General features: G+C 32.6%; 1 protein-coding gene across 1 annotated transcript in view; it reads left to right on the top strand.

Annotated features, from left to right (window-relative positions):
- The window catches only part of Rpn2 (Regulatory particle non-ATPase 2), a 243,293-nt gene that overhangs the window by 217,366 nt on the left and 7,665 nt on the right, over positions 1-18,262 (top strand). Inside the window, exons 20-22 of the mRNA XM_076448295.1 lie at positions 593-695; positions 2,539-2,708; positions 16,083-16,259. Coding sequence (XP_076304410.1) covers positions 593-695; positions 2,539-2,708; positions 16,083-16,259 — 450 coding nt within the window. The remainder of the gene's footprint in view (positions 1-592; positions 696-2,538; positions 2,709-16,082; positions 16,260-18,262) is intronic.

Genomic DNA, 18,262 nt, shown 5'->3' with positions numbered 1-18,262 from the left:
TAAACTAGTGTTTTATGTTTTATTTGTTTTATAATTAAAGCAGAAAGGCTGCTTTGGAAAATAATATTGACCATGCGGTTCCGTAATTAATTGAGACATGTGGTAGAAAATTATGGGTTTATAGGACTTTTTTGGTAAACATTTACATTTTGTTTACAGCCAGCGTCTAATTTTCATCATCCATGTTTCATCAGTGGTACAGAAAGTATTTTGTGAACGAAACAAAAGTTTTGCAAATAGTGTGAATACTGGTGACCTTAACTGCAGGTGTTACATACCCATAAGTTAAATTGATTTGTTACGAGTGATTTCATAGATCCTCTAAGCAACTAGAAAATGCTCTGTTTGTTTTGAAAACGTAACATGAATAAATTCTAAAAATTGTAAGATACCGAAGGAGATGTACCTTAATATAATTTAAATGTTTCTAATGTGTCCATATAAAGTACTAATAATGTTTAAAAGTAGTTTTTAAACGTCACGTTTTTTTGAAAGTATAGAAACATAAGCGATCGAATTAACTGTAAAGTATATGATATTCATATCTTTTAGGGAGTAGTCAATGTATACACTCTATTTTATTGTTTTTCAGGTTAAAGACTTTCGGCAACTTTACAGTAAAGTGATTAGTGACAAACATGATGACGTCATGGCAAAATTTGGCGCAATTTTAGCTCAGGGTATTATTGATGCAGGTAAGAATTAAAAATTTGAGTATTTATTCTTTTGTTTTTATTACATTTTCTATTTAACGTTGAAACTCATAAACAGGAAAAACAGATCTAATTTATTTAATTTTTGCTGTTTTTGTTTTTATACTTCTACAGCATTGCCGTTCAACAAATGTACCAAAAGACACACATAGAATTAAAAAAATATGTGAGAACCAAACTGATTAAACCTCAGATATTTAATCAAAACAAAAATATGAGAACATCGATTGTATGATAATTAACGTATTGTTACTTGCATCTAGAGTTCAGTTATATAGTCCTCTGTTTCTTTCCTTCCACATGTTCTTATTTTCTACCTTACAACTTATTTAGTTTAAACAAGTCACATGTGATACGTTTTTAAAAGGCAAGTAAGTGTGTAAAGTGGTACAAGTAAAGAAAGTAATTATCTATAAGCAGTAACATACTTTGACAACCGATTGGAGCTTTTTAAAAGTTTCTCTAAAGAACTTTTAGAAAAATATTAGCTACATAAAGTAGTCTTCGTGTGAACGTGAACAGAATACCTGAAAAACGTACCAGCTTATATGATGGTGTATGACTGCCTACACGACACTAAAAGATAGTAGAGTATAATAAGTTCTTTGTGAACGCTTACATACTTTTCAGTTTCATGTTAACCAGACATAATGATTTTTATGTAGTATGGTAGTATTTATATATGAGTATTTGCAGAACTCTAAAAATGTTAGCAGAACTAGCGAATCAGTAGGTCTATGACAAACATTTACAGGACCGTTATAATGCAAATTTCATTTCTTTAATCAAGTTACGAATAGTAATTAGTAGGCCTACTTAGTTACGTTCTCTAATCTGAATCATGCTGGGTTTGAGGCTTGCTTTTGGTAACTAAGGGGTTGGTTGAGTGAAAAGCTTTTACCTTTGTGGCCGAGACAATTCGTTTGGCATCATTTAGAAGTTGGTGAGACAGTAATTTAGGAGAAGGGGTTTTCGAGAAATCCACAGGCTCTGGGAGAAATGGGGTGAAAATTTTTAGTTTTGTGCAAATCTCGAGACATTCTTTGGTACCATTTAAAAATTGGTGCTACCAGTGGTTTAGGAGGAATCATCTGACACATAGACACTGAATCTTATTATATATATAGCATCTGCTCGATAGACTACACGATATCACTTCAAATTGTGGATAGTTAAGGTTAATACTTGGTAAAGTGCGCTGTTTTGGAACTAATGATTGTTACCTAATGTTATCAAAGATATTTTGCCGTAGAAAGAATAGTGTATGTGGTGTTCACATTTTGTAACAATTAACAAACTTGTTTCATGATGTTGTGAGAAAACGCAAGTTGTTTTTTTTTTATTGGTTCGCCAGTTCTTGTGAATGGTAGGAAAAGTTAATTTAAATAATATTAATAAAAAATATAAATAAATAATTGGTGTCAAAATTAAAATTAACAACAATGTAATTCCTACTGTTAAAATATGATTAGTAAATCAGTTAAATAAAACTGATAGTAATTAAAAATTCACTTAATCTTTCACACCATGACCGTTGTTCATGAAAATCGATGATACATACAAGATCACTGTCTGTCATATGCCTGACGGCTTGATAAACCCTGATTAAGGTGAAAGGTCTCGTTAGTAATAAATGTGGTTGATATATTATCCTTTTCTTTTTTTCATGGGATTCTGGAAATGAGAAGGCTATGCTATGAAATCGTCATAACACTTTGGAAAAGGAGAGTTTGAAGTTTTGTCATAGTTTTATATATAATTCATATATTCTACATAACTTGAGTAGTTAAAATCACAACTGTTTCGAATTTCTTTTGTTGAATAGGTGGACGTAACGTAAGTATAAGCTTGCTGTCTGGAACTGGCCACACCAACATGGAAGCAGTGGTTGGAATGTTGGTCTTTACTCAGTACTGGTATTGGTTTCCTTTGTCACACTTCATCTCCTTGGCGCTGAAGCCCACTGGCTTAATTGGACTCAACGTCAACCTCAAGGTACCATTACTAGTTCTTGCTAGTTGTCTTTCACTCATCCGGTTATTTAAACTCAGCAACGTCTATTTCAAAGACTAAAAAATTCTCTTTACACAATGTTTCTTTTGTTGGCACAAAATGTTTGTGGATATTTAAACATATTAATCAGAACTCTCACGTATGTTCAGAAGATACGTGAAATGTTCCAGATTGAAACCTGTAAGATTTTCCACTGTTAAGGTAGAAAAGTTTTCCATTATACATTTTTTGTTCTTAAAGTATTGAAAAAGTCGATATCAATCATTTTTAAATTCAATTAATTTTCGTATCGTCTTTTTCATTGAAGGATCATAATCATAGTTGTTACTTATCTGCTTCTAGTTTAATTATAGATAAAGGAATAAAAAAGTGGAAGGAATACAAGAGCCAGAATCTCAGTAACTATAATTGTATGAATTTAAATACCTATATTTAACAGTAAAGTTATGTGAATGAAGAGTACATTCTTCACATATATCTTATTTATTTGTTATTTTTTAACCACAGATATTTTCACTTTATGTTGTGTTTTTTTAATGTAACACAACACCGCTCTCTTAGTTTTCTGTAAAATTTGTTTAAAGATAGGACCTGATTATAAATAGTGGGAAGTACAAATATAACCTTTCTTCGGATTACAGTACATTATTCTAGAAATAGTGCCCCTTTTTTTTTATGAATGTTTAGTCTGTGCAGCTTCAAGACACACACGTATATTTCTAATGTTGAGTTTCCATAAATTATGAATTCTTTATGAGTAATGTTTACACGCTTTCTAAATGATAAGTTTTCTACCGTGCATGAAAAGTTCCCTATATAACTTAGTAAAATACTGGAAAACGTCCGGATGCTGATGTGTGAATTTCCGATCTGTTCCCAACAAGACAGCTAGATAGTCCTATTTATTCTATCAGCTCTCTGTGCCAAACACTTTTAATGCTACATAAAGAAGAGGCGAAGTTCACGGTGATCTGAACGTGGAAAGAACGTAACATCAAGAGAACCACACGTGCAAAATATTTCACAGGAGAATGTTAAAAATGATCATTGTAATGATTTCACTCTGCTTTATACACTAATACTGCTTTCTCTTATACTAAATATTATTGACTTGAAAAGTTATTGTAATACAATCATTAAACGCTTTTAGTACACTTCTTGTGGAAACGATTTTTGTATTTTAAGTTTCGTTTTACTTATCAGTTAAGAAGACTTCACGTTTAGTTTTACTTTACTCTGTAGTAATATGTATAGTGTGACGGCTGTGATAGAACACAAAAGATACTCTTGAGTTAAGTTTTCTACTCCAGTTCTTGGCCGAAGTCGTTCTAACTGTTGACTTCAGTATAAGCGTTAACATAAACAAACTGTTATTTTTACCACTAATTCTGGCACGTTTCAATACAATTCTATTTTCCTAGATGAATATCTTACCCATAGGAACTTTTCTAATTTGTTTTTAGTAATAGCAATTATATATTTCAGTCTTTGCTTGTTGAGAGATATTGTTAAGAAGGTATAAACAAATGATATTGTTTTTGGAACGTATAATCGACTTAATCGTACTTTCTGTGATGAGTCAACTTATGAAATTATTTTTAGTAGAAACTCGATAAAACAATGTTAACATTTACATAATACTTTAATACAGGATGGCTCTCTCAGTCAAATGCAGTGTGATATTTTTTGTACATCAGGGCAAGAAAAAGAAAGTAATTGCTTCTTGGAGGTTTACATAAACTCTTGGAAAGTTCGTAACCAGATGCATTCAAATATATAATGTTTGGTGGTAACTGGGAGTTACCAGTAGTCAGAGAAAGTGTTTCGCATGGCTGCATCACTTTACCAGAAATGGTCATTCACATGAAGTGGTTATTTTTTTATTTTTTTGATTCACGAATTAAATTCTACGACGTTTCTTCGTTATCTCTTTGAAGTTGGAGTCCTTATTCTTCATTCTCTGATCTGATGGAAATCTATTTACAGCTGTCCTTGCCATTACTAAAAAATATTTTTAGTGCCACCACATCATGGTTAGGCCTGGTAGGCTGGATCGTCAAAATGCCTATCATGACCATGGTCGCATTCACAGTGGCTGCGCACGTTGAAAGTCGATTTTGCACTTAAAGTAATGGAGGAAATAATGATGATTGATAATGGTATGCTGAAGAGTAACAAAGTTCCAGCTATCTGCTGAAGGTATGTTAGGTGTGAAAACAAATGCAAAGATGGGCGAGAGACGTATTGCACCCATCATTTACATAGCAAGAATTACTTTAAGGTTTCTACTGATTATATGGCTACTCCTAACACACTATATTTTTATCTAGTTTGGAAACTGCGGATTGTAATCAGCACATTTTATTGTGTACTACATCTGACATCTTCAGCCATGGCGCTTCTTGTAGAAGGAGATATCTTGTGCAAACACTTTATTTAAAGAACCGTGCCTTCCCGATGAATTTCTTCTTGTCACATACTCATCATCATCAGGGTAGAGATAGTAGTGAATCCTGTTGAACTTGTTTATGTACCTTTCTAATGCTCTTCATAATAAAAAAAGAAAAAAAAATTGTCATAACCGATGCTACCAATTCTTTTAATTTAAATTTCCAAACGTTTTCGTGACCACTGCACCTGAATCTGCACTTAAAATTGACTTTCACTTCTTATTCAGGGAGTCTGACAAGTCTGTGAAGTGCCCATGATTCCATACTTTTCTGCAACCTTGTATATTTCTTAATGATTGTTGTATTTAGTTCATACTTAATATTCAAGATATACTTGATCTATTTGACATTGTTCCAGTTAACACTCAGCTAACGCCGATTCATTAATTTTCTGTTTTACTCTAGCTGATGTTCATTAAATCTAAGTTTCAGATTTGTACATTTTTTACCATTAGTTTTACCGTAATTGCATGATATCTTATAGATACCACATTTTCCTATTAATGTGATTATATCATTAACATGCAGGAGTATCCGCCCATTGGACAGAATTTCTGTAAATTCATGATTGATGAAAGGTTATCTAAGGACACGAAAAGTTGCTTCCATTATATGTAATTGTTAAGAAAATACCCATAAAAATTGCAAGACAAAATGTGAAACCGCGAATTTGCATGTATCTCCGCATGGATCCAACAAAACGTTATGCCAAATGTTGTGAAGGTCCATCTACAGGGGACAAAGTAATGGTAAAAACCGCAAATCGCGATTAAACGGTAGATAATACCATTTTTTTTCTATCTTAGGCAAAGCGTAAAATCTAGGTTGAATATGCTTTATGATACAACATGTTTTATTATGAATTACCAAAATTGGTTCCTTATTTACTTAAAATTACAATTAAATAAACCTTTCCCTTTTATTAATATATGCTCCCTTTACTTTATACTAGCTGTCATTCTTTGCCACATTATTGTGACATTTAATGGGAATTACTGGATTTACCTTCTGTACATTTAATATTTAATACTCTTTTTACGGGCCCGGCATGGCCAAGCATGTTAAGGCGTGCGACTCGTAATCTAAGGGTCGCGGGTTCGCATCCCCGACGCGCCAAACATGCTCGCCCTTTGAGCCGTGGGTGCGTTATAATGTGACGGTCAATCCCACTATTCGTTGGTAAAAGAGTAACCCAAGAGTTGGCGGTGGGTGGTGATGAATAGCTGCCTTCCCTTTAGTCATACACTGCTAAATTAGGGACGGCTAGCACAGATAGCCCTCGAGTAGCTTTGTGCGAAATTCAAAAACATACTCTTTTTACGTAGCGTTGATCGTTAATCTACCATTCGTGTTCAAATAGTACTTTTAATAATATCATTATTAATGTTAAGACATTTTATTTTAATTTCAATTATAACAAAGAAGTTAAAGGCATACAAGCAGTAAGAGTAGTTCTCCATTGCTGTTTCCTTTTTGATAATAATGGATGTGTGACCAACCAAAACGTGTAGAAATTTTCAGGAAAGGTGTGCTTTTCATAAAGTTTTTAAAATGTTATGTAAAAGTTCAGGTTGTCGTGTTGAGTTTTGAATAAGAACTTTGCTCAAGACTGGACCAATTGTCTGAATATTCTGTTACACTTGGCGCAAGCTGTAGTGTAAGGTTTTTAGTGAATATCCTCCACATACGTACGCATTTCTTTCTCCTGTTTCTTTTTCTGAAACAATTAATTTTAGAAGTGTATGTCATGGCTATAAAAGCCCCATCTTTCAGTGACATTGCTAAGTACGTAAACTCATAACTCTGTGAGCATTCAAGTAATTTTGTTAGCTAAACTACACATATAATTCGATTGTTATTTATCAGCTGTCAAGCCTAATCAAGCTTTATTTAAGTTGAGTAGCAATTGTTTCTTTCGTTCGTTATTTTAGGATTGAAGTATTTAAGTAGATCTGAAAAGAAAAGTTACGCAAGTAGTATGTTTTACGAAAAGTAAGTACAACTAACAAGAAGTTGCACAAGCAGTATATTTTACAACTAATGTATTAATTGTAATTAGCGTGTTTCGCGAGCTTTGTGATATTCCATTACACAAAGGAACTCTACGGAACTGGTGCTTTATTCGGATTTGTGCGAAATTGTAATATAGAATCAATCAAAGTGTTTACTTCAAAATAGGTGATCAATTAGAACAGCAGTTATTATATTTCTGTTCATCGTACTAATGACTGTATCATGTGGTGACCTGTTTTGTTTTAATAAATTGTTTAAGGTAGGTTATGGTACATATTTTTGTGGTATAGATCGATGTTAATTGTGTTTAAATGTTTTTAGACAAATGCATGACTAATGGAGAAAAACGGAATGTATTTGGTTGACAGTTTGCTTCTTCGTCCTTTATTCTCGTTCTCAAACTATGTAGCTGAGATTAAACTTGTAGGAATTTGTTGTTTTCTCTATTCATACACATTTGTCGATGTCTTCCTTGAAGGATCATCAAATGGTGTTGAAAAACCAAACGTTTAGATTGTTTTTAGAAGTTTAAAAATTTTCTTGTACAGAATGTCATCAAACAGTTCCTAAAACAAGGATTGAATGTCATGTAGTTTACAACAAAGATTCGGTAAAGAGTATTACATTTGTTAGGTGTTCTCACACTGACGTCATACCTCTGAATGCACCCGTATCTTTTGTGTATCATTTCTGGTAAGAGAATATATCCATTAACGTCAAACTTCACGCACTTAAATTGTGGTTTAGCATGGACCAAATAATTTTTTTCCTCCGTTAATTTAACGAACTTACAACAGTAAAATCCAATGTGAACAGTGTGCAGACAAACCTTTATATAGCTTTACACTAAGAACTGAACAAAAACAAATTTGTTAGGTATAGGGTACTAATTTGGATTTTTAAATTATTTATGGGCGTTATGATCAGTTATCTGAGTCCTCAATATTATCCTAACATTTAAAATAATCAAGCTGGTTCTTCGCGGTTAAGAATAATCGTAGCCATCATGATTTGTGAGCGATTCAGAAGAGTAATGGATGTTTTTTGAAGTAATGAAGTGTACACGTAATTAAAAATACATTATTGTACAAAAAACACATAAGTTACTCTTTCATTTTGGAGTTGCACCTTTTTCTGCACTTTACAAAAACTGTGACTTTTAGTTCTGTAACTTGCAGTACTGAAAGCTGTTAACAATTTATATTCTAATTGAATATATTTTATGCAATGTATCATTTTAGTAAAATATATACAAGTTGTTTACTATTAACACATGCATATATTTTGACATGCTTTAAAATATATCATAGCGTGATGCAACTTTGAGGACCGTCAAATAATAAAAAAGATTTAATAAATTGAGCGTTATAATGACGATTTACCCCCTCTGGCGACATTTAAAGGCTATAGTGTTGAAGAAACTGAATTAAAATTGTTTACCTACATACATATTTAGTATGTAATCACAGTAGACAATTTAATAGGTATCATAACTGTATCAGTAATTGTTGGAAGAAAATAAGGATAGTATGAGACGTGGTATTTCTTGATAATTTTATAAATTCATTTGCACTCTTGTAATAAGAAACTAAAATTTTAATTAGGTTAATATTTCTCCTACAAGTTATTTTCTTAATTTATGAAAACGTGAACTTCTGAAGTATTGCTGGTTACTTATACTTTTAGTGTAATGAAGAATACCTGTGACAGTGCTGTCAGTTTGAAATTTAAACTTGGCAGTTGCCTTACAAGCTAGTTAGTAGTTTCGATTAAGGAAACATGCTTTTGAGAAACCAAGTGCATGAAAATGTCACAGTAATTCAGTGAAACAGATTTTGAAATTAGTACGGGGTAGAAATAATACAACAAATCGTTGTTATTTGTATTCGCTATGTACGCGATTGCGAACTGACAGTAGGAAAAACATTCATGGATGTTTGTTGTGATTCCATTGTTAGCTGTAATGTTTACATTAAAACTATCCGCGTATGCCAAATTACTAGAATCGGAAGACAACGAGCTTCATATAAAAAAGCTTAAAATAAATGATAAAGCTTAGACGGACAGGTTCGAAACTCATACGAATTGAGAAACTGATGGGTGAATTATTAAAATAGTTGTCTGATACTGATTATGGTTGTGTTTATAGCTACCCAACTGGAATTAAAAGGAAACCAAGAGGGAAGTGGAAATGTGAATCGTGTCAACCATAGACAATATTGTCTCAAGAAACAATAATTTAATTAATTAGGCCTCCTATCTGTAAGAGGGAAGACCTTTTGTTTTAGGTTTTTCTTTCTTCCGTCTTTATCATTACCACAGTTACTTCCAAATAGACGTTTATATTATCTAATATTGTTGTATTTACCTGGCTTGCAAAATTGACACAACCTTTTCTTCGAACTCGTAACTAAAGGCATTTAGAAGTTCACGAAATTCATCTGTTTTATGAAAATACTTGCTTCAGCTTTGCACACAAATAAAAGAGAATATTAGTAGTCACTTTATTCTTGTCATGAAACTGGTGAGAGGTGAACAAATATCAACAGTATCACTTGTTCTATGGAAAATATAAACTGGCAATATTTGTTTCTTGATTTGAAAGCTCTTTCTTCATGAATGCTCAAAGATGAAATCTATTGTGCATGTTCTATAAATGAACCCGGAAGTTGCTTGTGAAGGGAGGCATGATGAGCGTTGTTCTCTCGTTACGAGGCTCTGGGCAATGGTATAAACCACTGTCTGCCTTAACCGTGTACAAGTTTGTCATAGAATCCAGATTTGAGCCGTTATATCAACATTTGAAATGTGATCACCCCAACATTTTGACTAAAACGTTACAGCACAATGTGTTTGATGATATTTGTAGTTCCTTCACCAGCACTGAGATTATAGGGACGATCAGTGAAAATTTCGCTACGATCAGTAATGACAGTTGGAATATTTTTTTTTCTTAATTTTTTGTGAAAGGTTCCACATGGATCTTTTGCTGGCCTGTGAATGGGAAACCTTAAAGGAGCAGCTGAAACAGGGATGCGGTTTTGATTATTTTTGAAACTGTAGATTGTAGAAGATGATATGTGAAAACTATATACGAGATCTGTATTTTCAAATCCAGTCTCAGTTTCATGAGTGTCAACATGGTTTGATCAGCTTTGCCCTTTAAGTCTGTCACGACATCTTCACAGGTCGTCGACCTCCAGTTGTGAACATTTATTGTGTTGTACAAGTCGTTGTTGTATGTGGTCTATAATATTTGCAAGTGTTTCTATATATTTTCTAGCGTAGCTTCTATTTTCTAGTCTGCTGAGTGTGGAGTGGCACACTCTTGCGAAACGTTTGTGATGTTTTCTTCGATCGTAGGATTCTCGCAGTGTCTTTTATATTGCCTCGTGATTGAGCAAAGATATCCTCCTCTCTTGCCATTAGCGTCGTCGACTGTTGACCTTGATATTGGAAATGAAAACAAATTTGGAACATAATTTGGATCGCCTGGGCCATCGAATTTTGTTTTTGCAGAAATAAGAAAAGATAATAATATTAATATAATAAAACTAATTAATTCAGTAACATTATGAGCTGACTATAATATTTTCATTGGTGTTATTATTATTATTTGAATATGATATTCAAGTAGATCTGTAGGGCCAAACCTGATATAAAATTGCAGGGAAGACTCTTATGCCCTTTTGATTGCTATTTATTGGTTGTCTCGTCATAAACTCCTTTCAATGCCTTAAGTCACTTACCATCCTCCTGCATCAGCAGAACAAGATGAAAAAAGCCTATGTTCGATTTTTTTCTTGTTTACTAACACAGTTTATAGCACAACCACTGGTGTTATAATTAGTTATAATCGTGCTTCGCCAATTTGCGAAAATAGTTAAAACCATGAAAATGTATTTTGTATAAAAAAATTACTGTATTCAAAGCTTCTACTACATATGATAATGAAGAAAATCGAAATGTAATTACAGAATATGAGAATTATCATTAAAAAATAGCCCCCAGTGGCACAGCGGTATATCTGCTGACTTCCAATGCTAGAAACCTGATTTCGATACCCGTGGTTGGCAGAACACAGAGAGCTCATTGTGCCGGTTCGTTCTTAACTTCAAACGTATCTGATTTAAAAAATATTTACATAAACCTGTGGATGTATGCATGCATTATTTTATAACTGGCGACCTGCTAGGCTTATTTCCCCCAAAATGGCGTGTATCCGAAGCCCTCTCCCTCGGAGTGGAAATAGGGTCTGATAAAACCTTTGGATATCATTAACTCTTCTCCGTTCATTGACTAATTTCAATCACCTAATTTCAAATAAAATTGATTATGGCCATATATACATTTGAGGGTTAAACATTTTATACGTGTATATGAATAACTTTAATCTTTAAATCTACCCCTTTCATTGGAAAATCGATACAGCATGGGTCAACGTTTTTGTAACGCTGTTTTAATTGATTTATTTAATGTATGTGAGTGCAGTGTAAGAGCTTAACATTAACACCCTAGACTTATTCGATCTTACACACGTATACTATCATGTTTTTTACTGAGTATAGTGGACTTATTCGAGCTCTTATAACGGGTTTCATAGTTGTTTTTTTTAAACAGGTCCAATTCACCCAGCTGAACAATGCATCTTGCATAAATATTAGGAGTGTCAAATATCAACAAGAAAAAAAGATTGTTTGAAGATGTTAGAGAAACGAAATTTTCGTTTTCTATGGCAGTATTGTTCTCATATATGCGAGTCAATGAGTCCAAGGACTAAAACTCCTGTACTTGGTTGTATTTTAATTGCATGATATGAAGATTTTTTCCACAGTCATACGTGAAGGTTACCATCTAGTCAAAAAGGGTTTTGGGCACATAATGATGAATGAATTGTTGGATTGACGCTGTAGAACCTACTTAGTAAGTGAATCTTTCTTGTGCCAAAACGTTTTCTGGATATAACAACTGTGGCTTTTGTTTGACTGTGCTTCATATAATAGTCAAGAGAGGTGTCAGGTAATGATTAATCTCTCGTGTGGCACACGAACATATATGTTACATACGTGTGTATCACACGCCTGTACATATAAGTATACACACACATACAGAAAGATCATTTTTATTTTAATATTTATTCCACATTTTGGTTTGGTGGTAGCTCTCATAGCTTTAACGCTGCTGTTGAGTCACCGTAATTAAAAATGGTACATAATACATATAGTGTTTAACAAAAGTCAAAATATATGCGTGCGTAAAAGCTTATTTTCCAGTAAAAATATTCTAACAAGTAAATATAAATAATTACAATATATATATAAAGAATTAAAACTTGTAAATAATAAATAGTTTTTCAAGAAACGAAGTTTGGAAACAGCTTCTAGTAAATGGCTCTAAACTTTGAGTTCAACTCAAAAAAATACCTACTACTACTCAGGTAAACCTTCATCAATTTTAGATTGGTTAATCACCTTGGTAGCATCTGTGTTGTCTGCCCAGGGCCATTAAATGCGGATATGAGAAAATATGCGTTTTTACCACTTTCATGACTTTGTTTATTAGTTGTCCTTTAGCAGTATTTTACCTGCGAGCGTACAAAACAAATATTCTTATACAATACAGTAATTTAAATATTTTTTATTAATTTTTTTCAGTATTTTATGTTGAGTCATTAGTATAATATATAACATGAAAGTATATGGATAAAATAATAGACGTTATTTGTTCTTAACCATAAGTATAAAATCTCCATTGCATTATGCAATTTTTCTATGATAATATGGTGGAAATGTTTCTATAATATTTTTTTCTATGAAGACTTCCTTTCTGGCCTGTGGTATATATATAAAACAATTGTTCATTGTTAAAGCATATAAACATGAACTTATTTCAGTATTGTAGGCTGTAGATAACATGTGCAATTTATTTATAATATTGAGGGAAATGTTTTGTTTTTTATAAGTAATACATAATAACTAACATACATTTGAATTGCTTAAAAAGAAATGATGATTTCCAAAGATCTTTAACTCAAAATGTTTGTAATTACTGTTGGTAGTTGTTTGTTGATTAATATTATCATTATTTCCAATCATGCATGGATGTGCATTATTTAATGTATTGTGCAGCTGCAAGTCTTCTGTGTACATTTATACCATAAAATGTCACTGTGTGTCTGTGGGATTGACACTTAACACATGAGCCGTGGCTCTAACAGTCCTGTTGCACGCCACTTCTCTTCACTGTTTAATGCAGAGAACTCTCATTCTGATTCATTTGCTTGTAAAAGCTTGTTGTTATTGTTTGTTTTCATTTTCTAGAAAAGTATTGTCAATACAAATGAAAATAATGAATTTACATTTTTATAAGTCATCATTTGAATAATAAAATTCTTCAGTGAAATTAGCATGCCCTTTCAAATTCTCTGTTTAATTAACTTTTTCTACAAATATGTATTTGTTATTGCATTGTACAATGAGCAGGATGTAAATAAAAGTCGGGTTGTCAAGGTGACCACCACCACCCTGGAATTGATGAGGGGGGTATTAAATGATTTAGAGCATGGTGGTCGATGCTACTTTTTGCCTTCACAAACATACCAACATGTGAAATCCACAAGCTATTTAAATATGATTCAAAGTACTTGTAATTTCTTCTCTTTCTGTACAGAAAAAAAAAATGTTTTTGTTGTTGTTTATCGCAAGACCATAGTGAAAACGAAAAAAAACTTTTTATACTAGGTCGTGGCGACTTAAAATTGTAAGAATGTTTTGAGTATCTTAATTGGCTCTATCTTGGACTTTACATGAAACTTGCGTTGATTTATTCGAAATCTTAAATCTTTTACTTGAGTAACGTAATTTTCTCCACATACTGTTCATTTTGACATATAAGTGCAGTTTTTAAAATTGTAAGAGAAAAATCTTTTGATTTCAAATATAATAGTTCCATTTGTATTTCTAAGGATATTAGTATTGGAAATATAACCTAAATTATAAAGTTTAAGCCCTAAGTTCTTACAGCTAAACTACAGTTAACATTACTTACTGGTTTTCTTACGATGCCAGATGTACAGAAAGCGATCGAAGTCTTGAACACTTTGATATTAACTTGTAACCATGGGGTATATGTAGTAATAAGTGTTACATTTCTGACTTATTTATTAATGTGTGGTTTTATCTAATTTGGCCCAAAGTATATAGTTGTAAATTATGTCTTTTAAGTAGTTCATATAAATTGAAATGATTGAAATTGTGTTACGATGTGGTGTGGTGAGTCAGTGTATTAGCACTGTTTTGTCACAATGATAATGTTTTTCGCGAGATTATAATACGCACTTATAGAGAGACGTAAGCTGTGTGTCACGTATGTTCTGGCTTCTTTATTTCGGACCGATTACATGCTGTGTATTTGAGGTTAACAGCTCGCTCCCTGTTACGCTCAAACAAAACATTGTGCTCCGTCGTGAATGTTATGAGAGTGCCAGACAACCCTCACTATTCGATTATAGTAGTACATGAGTTGTCAGTTGGTGGTGTTGACTTAGCTGTCTTCCCTATAGTCAAGTCTCTCAATGAAACGGGGATAAGCTTATAGACTTACAGTGCTACGCGGTGTATACTGCAGATAGCCCAGTGCTGCTCATAAAACCCTCTAATCCAGCCTTATCTCTGTGTGTGTGTGGGGGTTAGTCAGCTATATCCGACTCATGTCTGAAGGAAGAGGATAGTCGCATAATGATGTACAAAAATAAAAAAAGTGCACAGAAGCTTATGGATTTTATTAATGTCGTCCATTAAATGTAATTGTAAAGCAATAATCATTACATTCAAATGTACATAAGTACCTGGAAAAAACAAGTTGAAGATTGTTCAGTGCGAGGAGTGGAACTGCTTGTGACCATGTACTAGGAGAGAGATATTGGTGAACTTAAAACGTAGATGTAACTCAACGTTAATACGACGAGTTCGGGCTTAGAAGCGAAACTTTTTAAAGCGGGTACCACCGATGAAACATGTACCACACTTTGAAAAACACTCTTCAAAATAAGAGGCGGTTAACCAAGTAGCTCTCGAATAGCTTAACGCGAAAATCAATAACATACCATTTGCATACTATTTGTTGACGTATTTATTGACGATCTTGATTGAATATATAATTTTTATACTAAAAAATAATTAATTTTTACTTGTCTAGTTATTATTAGCAAGAGTTTTCCAAAAGTTATTTTTTTCACAATTTTGAATATCATGAATGAAATGTGTCTGTTTAAAATTATATTACTTTTTATTTTACCAAACAATCACTTTGAAACTTAAGTCATACAATTATTATGAATTCAGTTATTAATTAAATTACGCTACATTAAATATCTTTTATAGCAATGTCAGTTATAACTCGAATTATTAACCTATAAAAATATTTTTCTTACCAACTGTTTCAGCTTTTGTTTGTTTATTATTGTCTAGTAATCCTGTTCTGCCATCAACGTTAGATTTTGAAAACTTGATTAGTAAAAATACATTATTTGTATTGAATCTATAATTATATCATAGTATGCGAGTTGAAATTTATTTAAATGTTTACATAACATTTGTAGTTTTAACCCTCGAAATACAGTTCTGTGAATAACACTACTCCCAGGTTTGAAACGCATTTCCCGCGTGTCTTTTTGCATTAGGTCAAACGTTCGCCTCTAGGAGTTTGACAACTAAATTGTTTGAGGCGTCGCACAGTGATTCATCGAAACAGTGCTGTGGAAAGGTTTCATACAAATATTTAAGTTAAGATAAAAGGAATAAATTAAACTGGATGAATTCGGCTTTTAAATCCTGTCCATTATGATCAGTTTGTTGAGTTTTCATATTTCAATATCTTCTACATTTTACAATAGATGCCAAAAATTGAATTTCGTTCTAACGCCAAGCCATCAACGTACGCTTATCCTCCTGCTCTGGAGGAGAAGAAGGAGAAGGAGCGAGAAAAGGTGACAACAGCAGTTCTGTCTATCACTGCTAAGGCTAGGAAGAAGGAAGCTGAGAAGAAAGAAAAAGAAGAAAAGATGGATGTGGTAAGCTCCCTTGAATAACTACAGTTTTCTTTTGTGTAAAATCTAACAGATGAAATTGACTACAATATTTATTGGTTCAAAGTTTGCTGATATTTAACCTAATACGAGTCTAGTGAATTGTTATTAAATTAAACGATTGTCAACTGTCCTTTTTAATATACTTGTTTGTGGTAAATGTTTGTATACCTGCACCAAAAACAGTGAAGAATGCTTTTAGATTGAGTCCATATCTTGCATTACAATAATATGAAAACCATCTATTACTATGAGTAGTGCATATAGTTAGAACATACCAGTATAAAATATTCAGTGATATCTTCTCTGCTTTTCATTGGAAGATAAAATAAGAGAATACAATTTTTCAAGTGTGCATTATGATAAGTTGTCATCAAAAAGATACTCATACTGTACAACCATGTACAATCAAATTATGTTTCCCTTTAGCTAGAACCCTGCTTGTACAGTGGTAAGTCTTCAGATTTACAATGCTAAAATCAGGGGTTTGATTCCCCTCTGTGGATTCAGCAGATAGTCTAATATGGCTTTGATATAAGAAAATATACTCCTTTAGCTAAGTTACTTCAAATATTGTAAGTCAAATCTCTGTAATTAATTTAAGAAATGGAACAGATTTGTATTAAAATTTGAAAACTTTGCAAGTGGCATCCTATGTTACTTCAAGTATATATATATATAAAATACTGTTTACACTCTTTGTAACTTAGTAACTATTCTGTCAACATAGTAACATGTTAGTTATTACTATGCATCTATTAGAATTGATGTTTAAATTAGCTACTTTTTATCATGTAAGTGTATACTTATGATGCTCTCCTGTTAAGAAATAGGAATAGCATAATAAAGAGAAGACCTGCCAGATTGCGAAAGGTTTTATATTCTAGACATCGTACAATCTTTTCAGAAAAGGATTTCAAGAGTAGCATATGTACACCATAATTGTAGAACTCTGTTTAATTAAAAATTAGCATTATACACCAAAAAACTTTAGATTGAAGCTCCCTCTAGAGTAAATATGCAGCACAAGTGTCAATGATGTTTGTTGCCAGAAAAGCTTAATTCTTTTTTTTTAAATTGTAGTATGGGATTTTTCCGATCTCGAGTTTTGGATAAATTATCATGGAAATTTATGTTCTTTGGAATCGTTCGTAAAAATCCATTTAAAATACCAACTGTTCGAAATCTAATACCAGAGAAAAACTATTGGGTAACTCAGGTTTTACTCCAAGACATATGATTAAGAAACTTGACAAGATCCAACACAAAACCAAAACCTAATTTTAGTGAAGCCTCATGCATTCCCATATTTTGGACTAGTTAAGGAATGTAGTTAGTAATGGTTAGAAGACAGTTAATTTCAGAATGCATTCCTACCACAGTTACATCAGAGGTAAATTATGAGCTATATATGTATTGTGTTCTCCAAGTATTAACATTTGTGTATTACTGTTCAGTTTTCAGTGAAACAGTTCATAGCTGGAGCTCATACCTAAACATAACTCTGTTTAGTTGTTGTAAACAACTTTGTTTCTTGTTGTATTGATGGAGAATACTAAGCTGACTTTAAACAAACATGGTGTATAATGATAAGAAGATAAAAATCAGTGTATAGAATTGTTATCAATATCTACATATACATAGAGGTGAAGTATTAACAAAACAGTACATATCCTGTCTTTCACTTACACACGAGGCAATAGATTACAGGACCCGACGTTACAAGTACTGTTTCATGATGTTTCAACAACAAAATATGTCTAAAGTTTACTGACAGTTAAACTTACTAAACTTTTTCTAATTACTGCTGATCCTTACATTTTTTACCCAGACATGGCTTAGCGAACTGTAAATTTAAGGGTACTAGTTTGTCTTCCATTGCCGCAAAATTGCGCACTGCACCTTGGGCCCGTGGATGTCTTGTAAGAATGTCAGTTACCTAGTAGTGTGTGCTGTTAAACTAGCTTCTTTTCGTCTTAGATTATCAG

This window comes from Tachypleus tridentatus, chromosome 8, assembly GCF_004210375.1.
Source record: "Tachypleus tridentatus isolate NWPU-2018 chromosome 8, ASM421037v1, whole genome shotgun sequence".
Lineage (NCBI taxonomy): Eukaryota > Metazoa > Arthropoda > Merostomata > Xiphosura > Limulidae > Tachypleus > Tachypleus tridentatus.
This window is presented reverse-complemented; position numbering and strand designations above follow the sequence as displayed.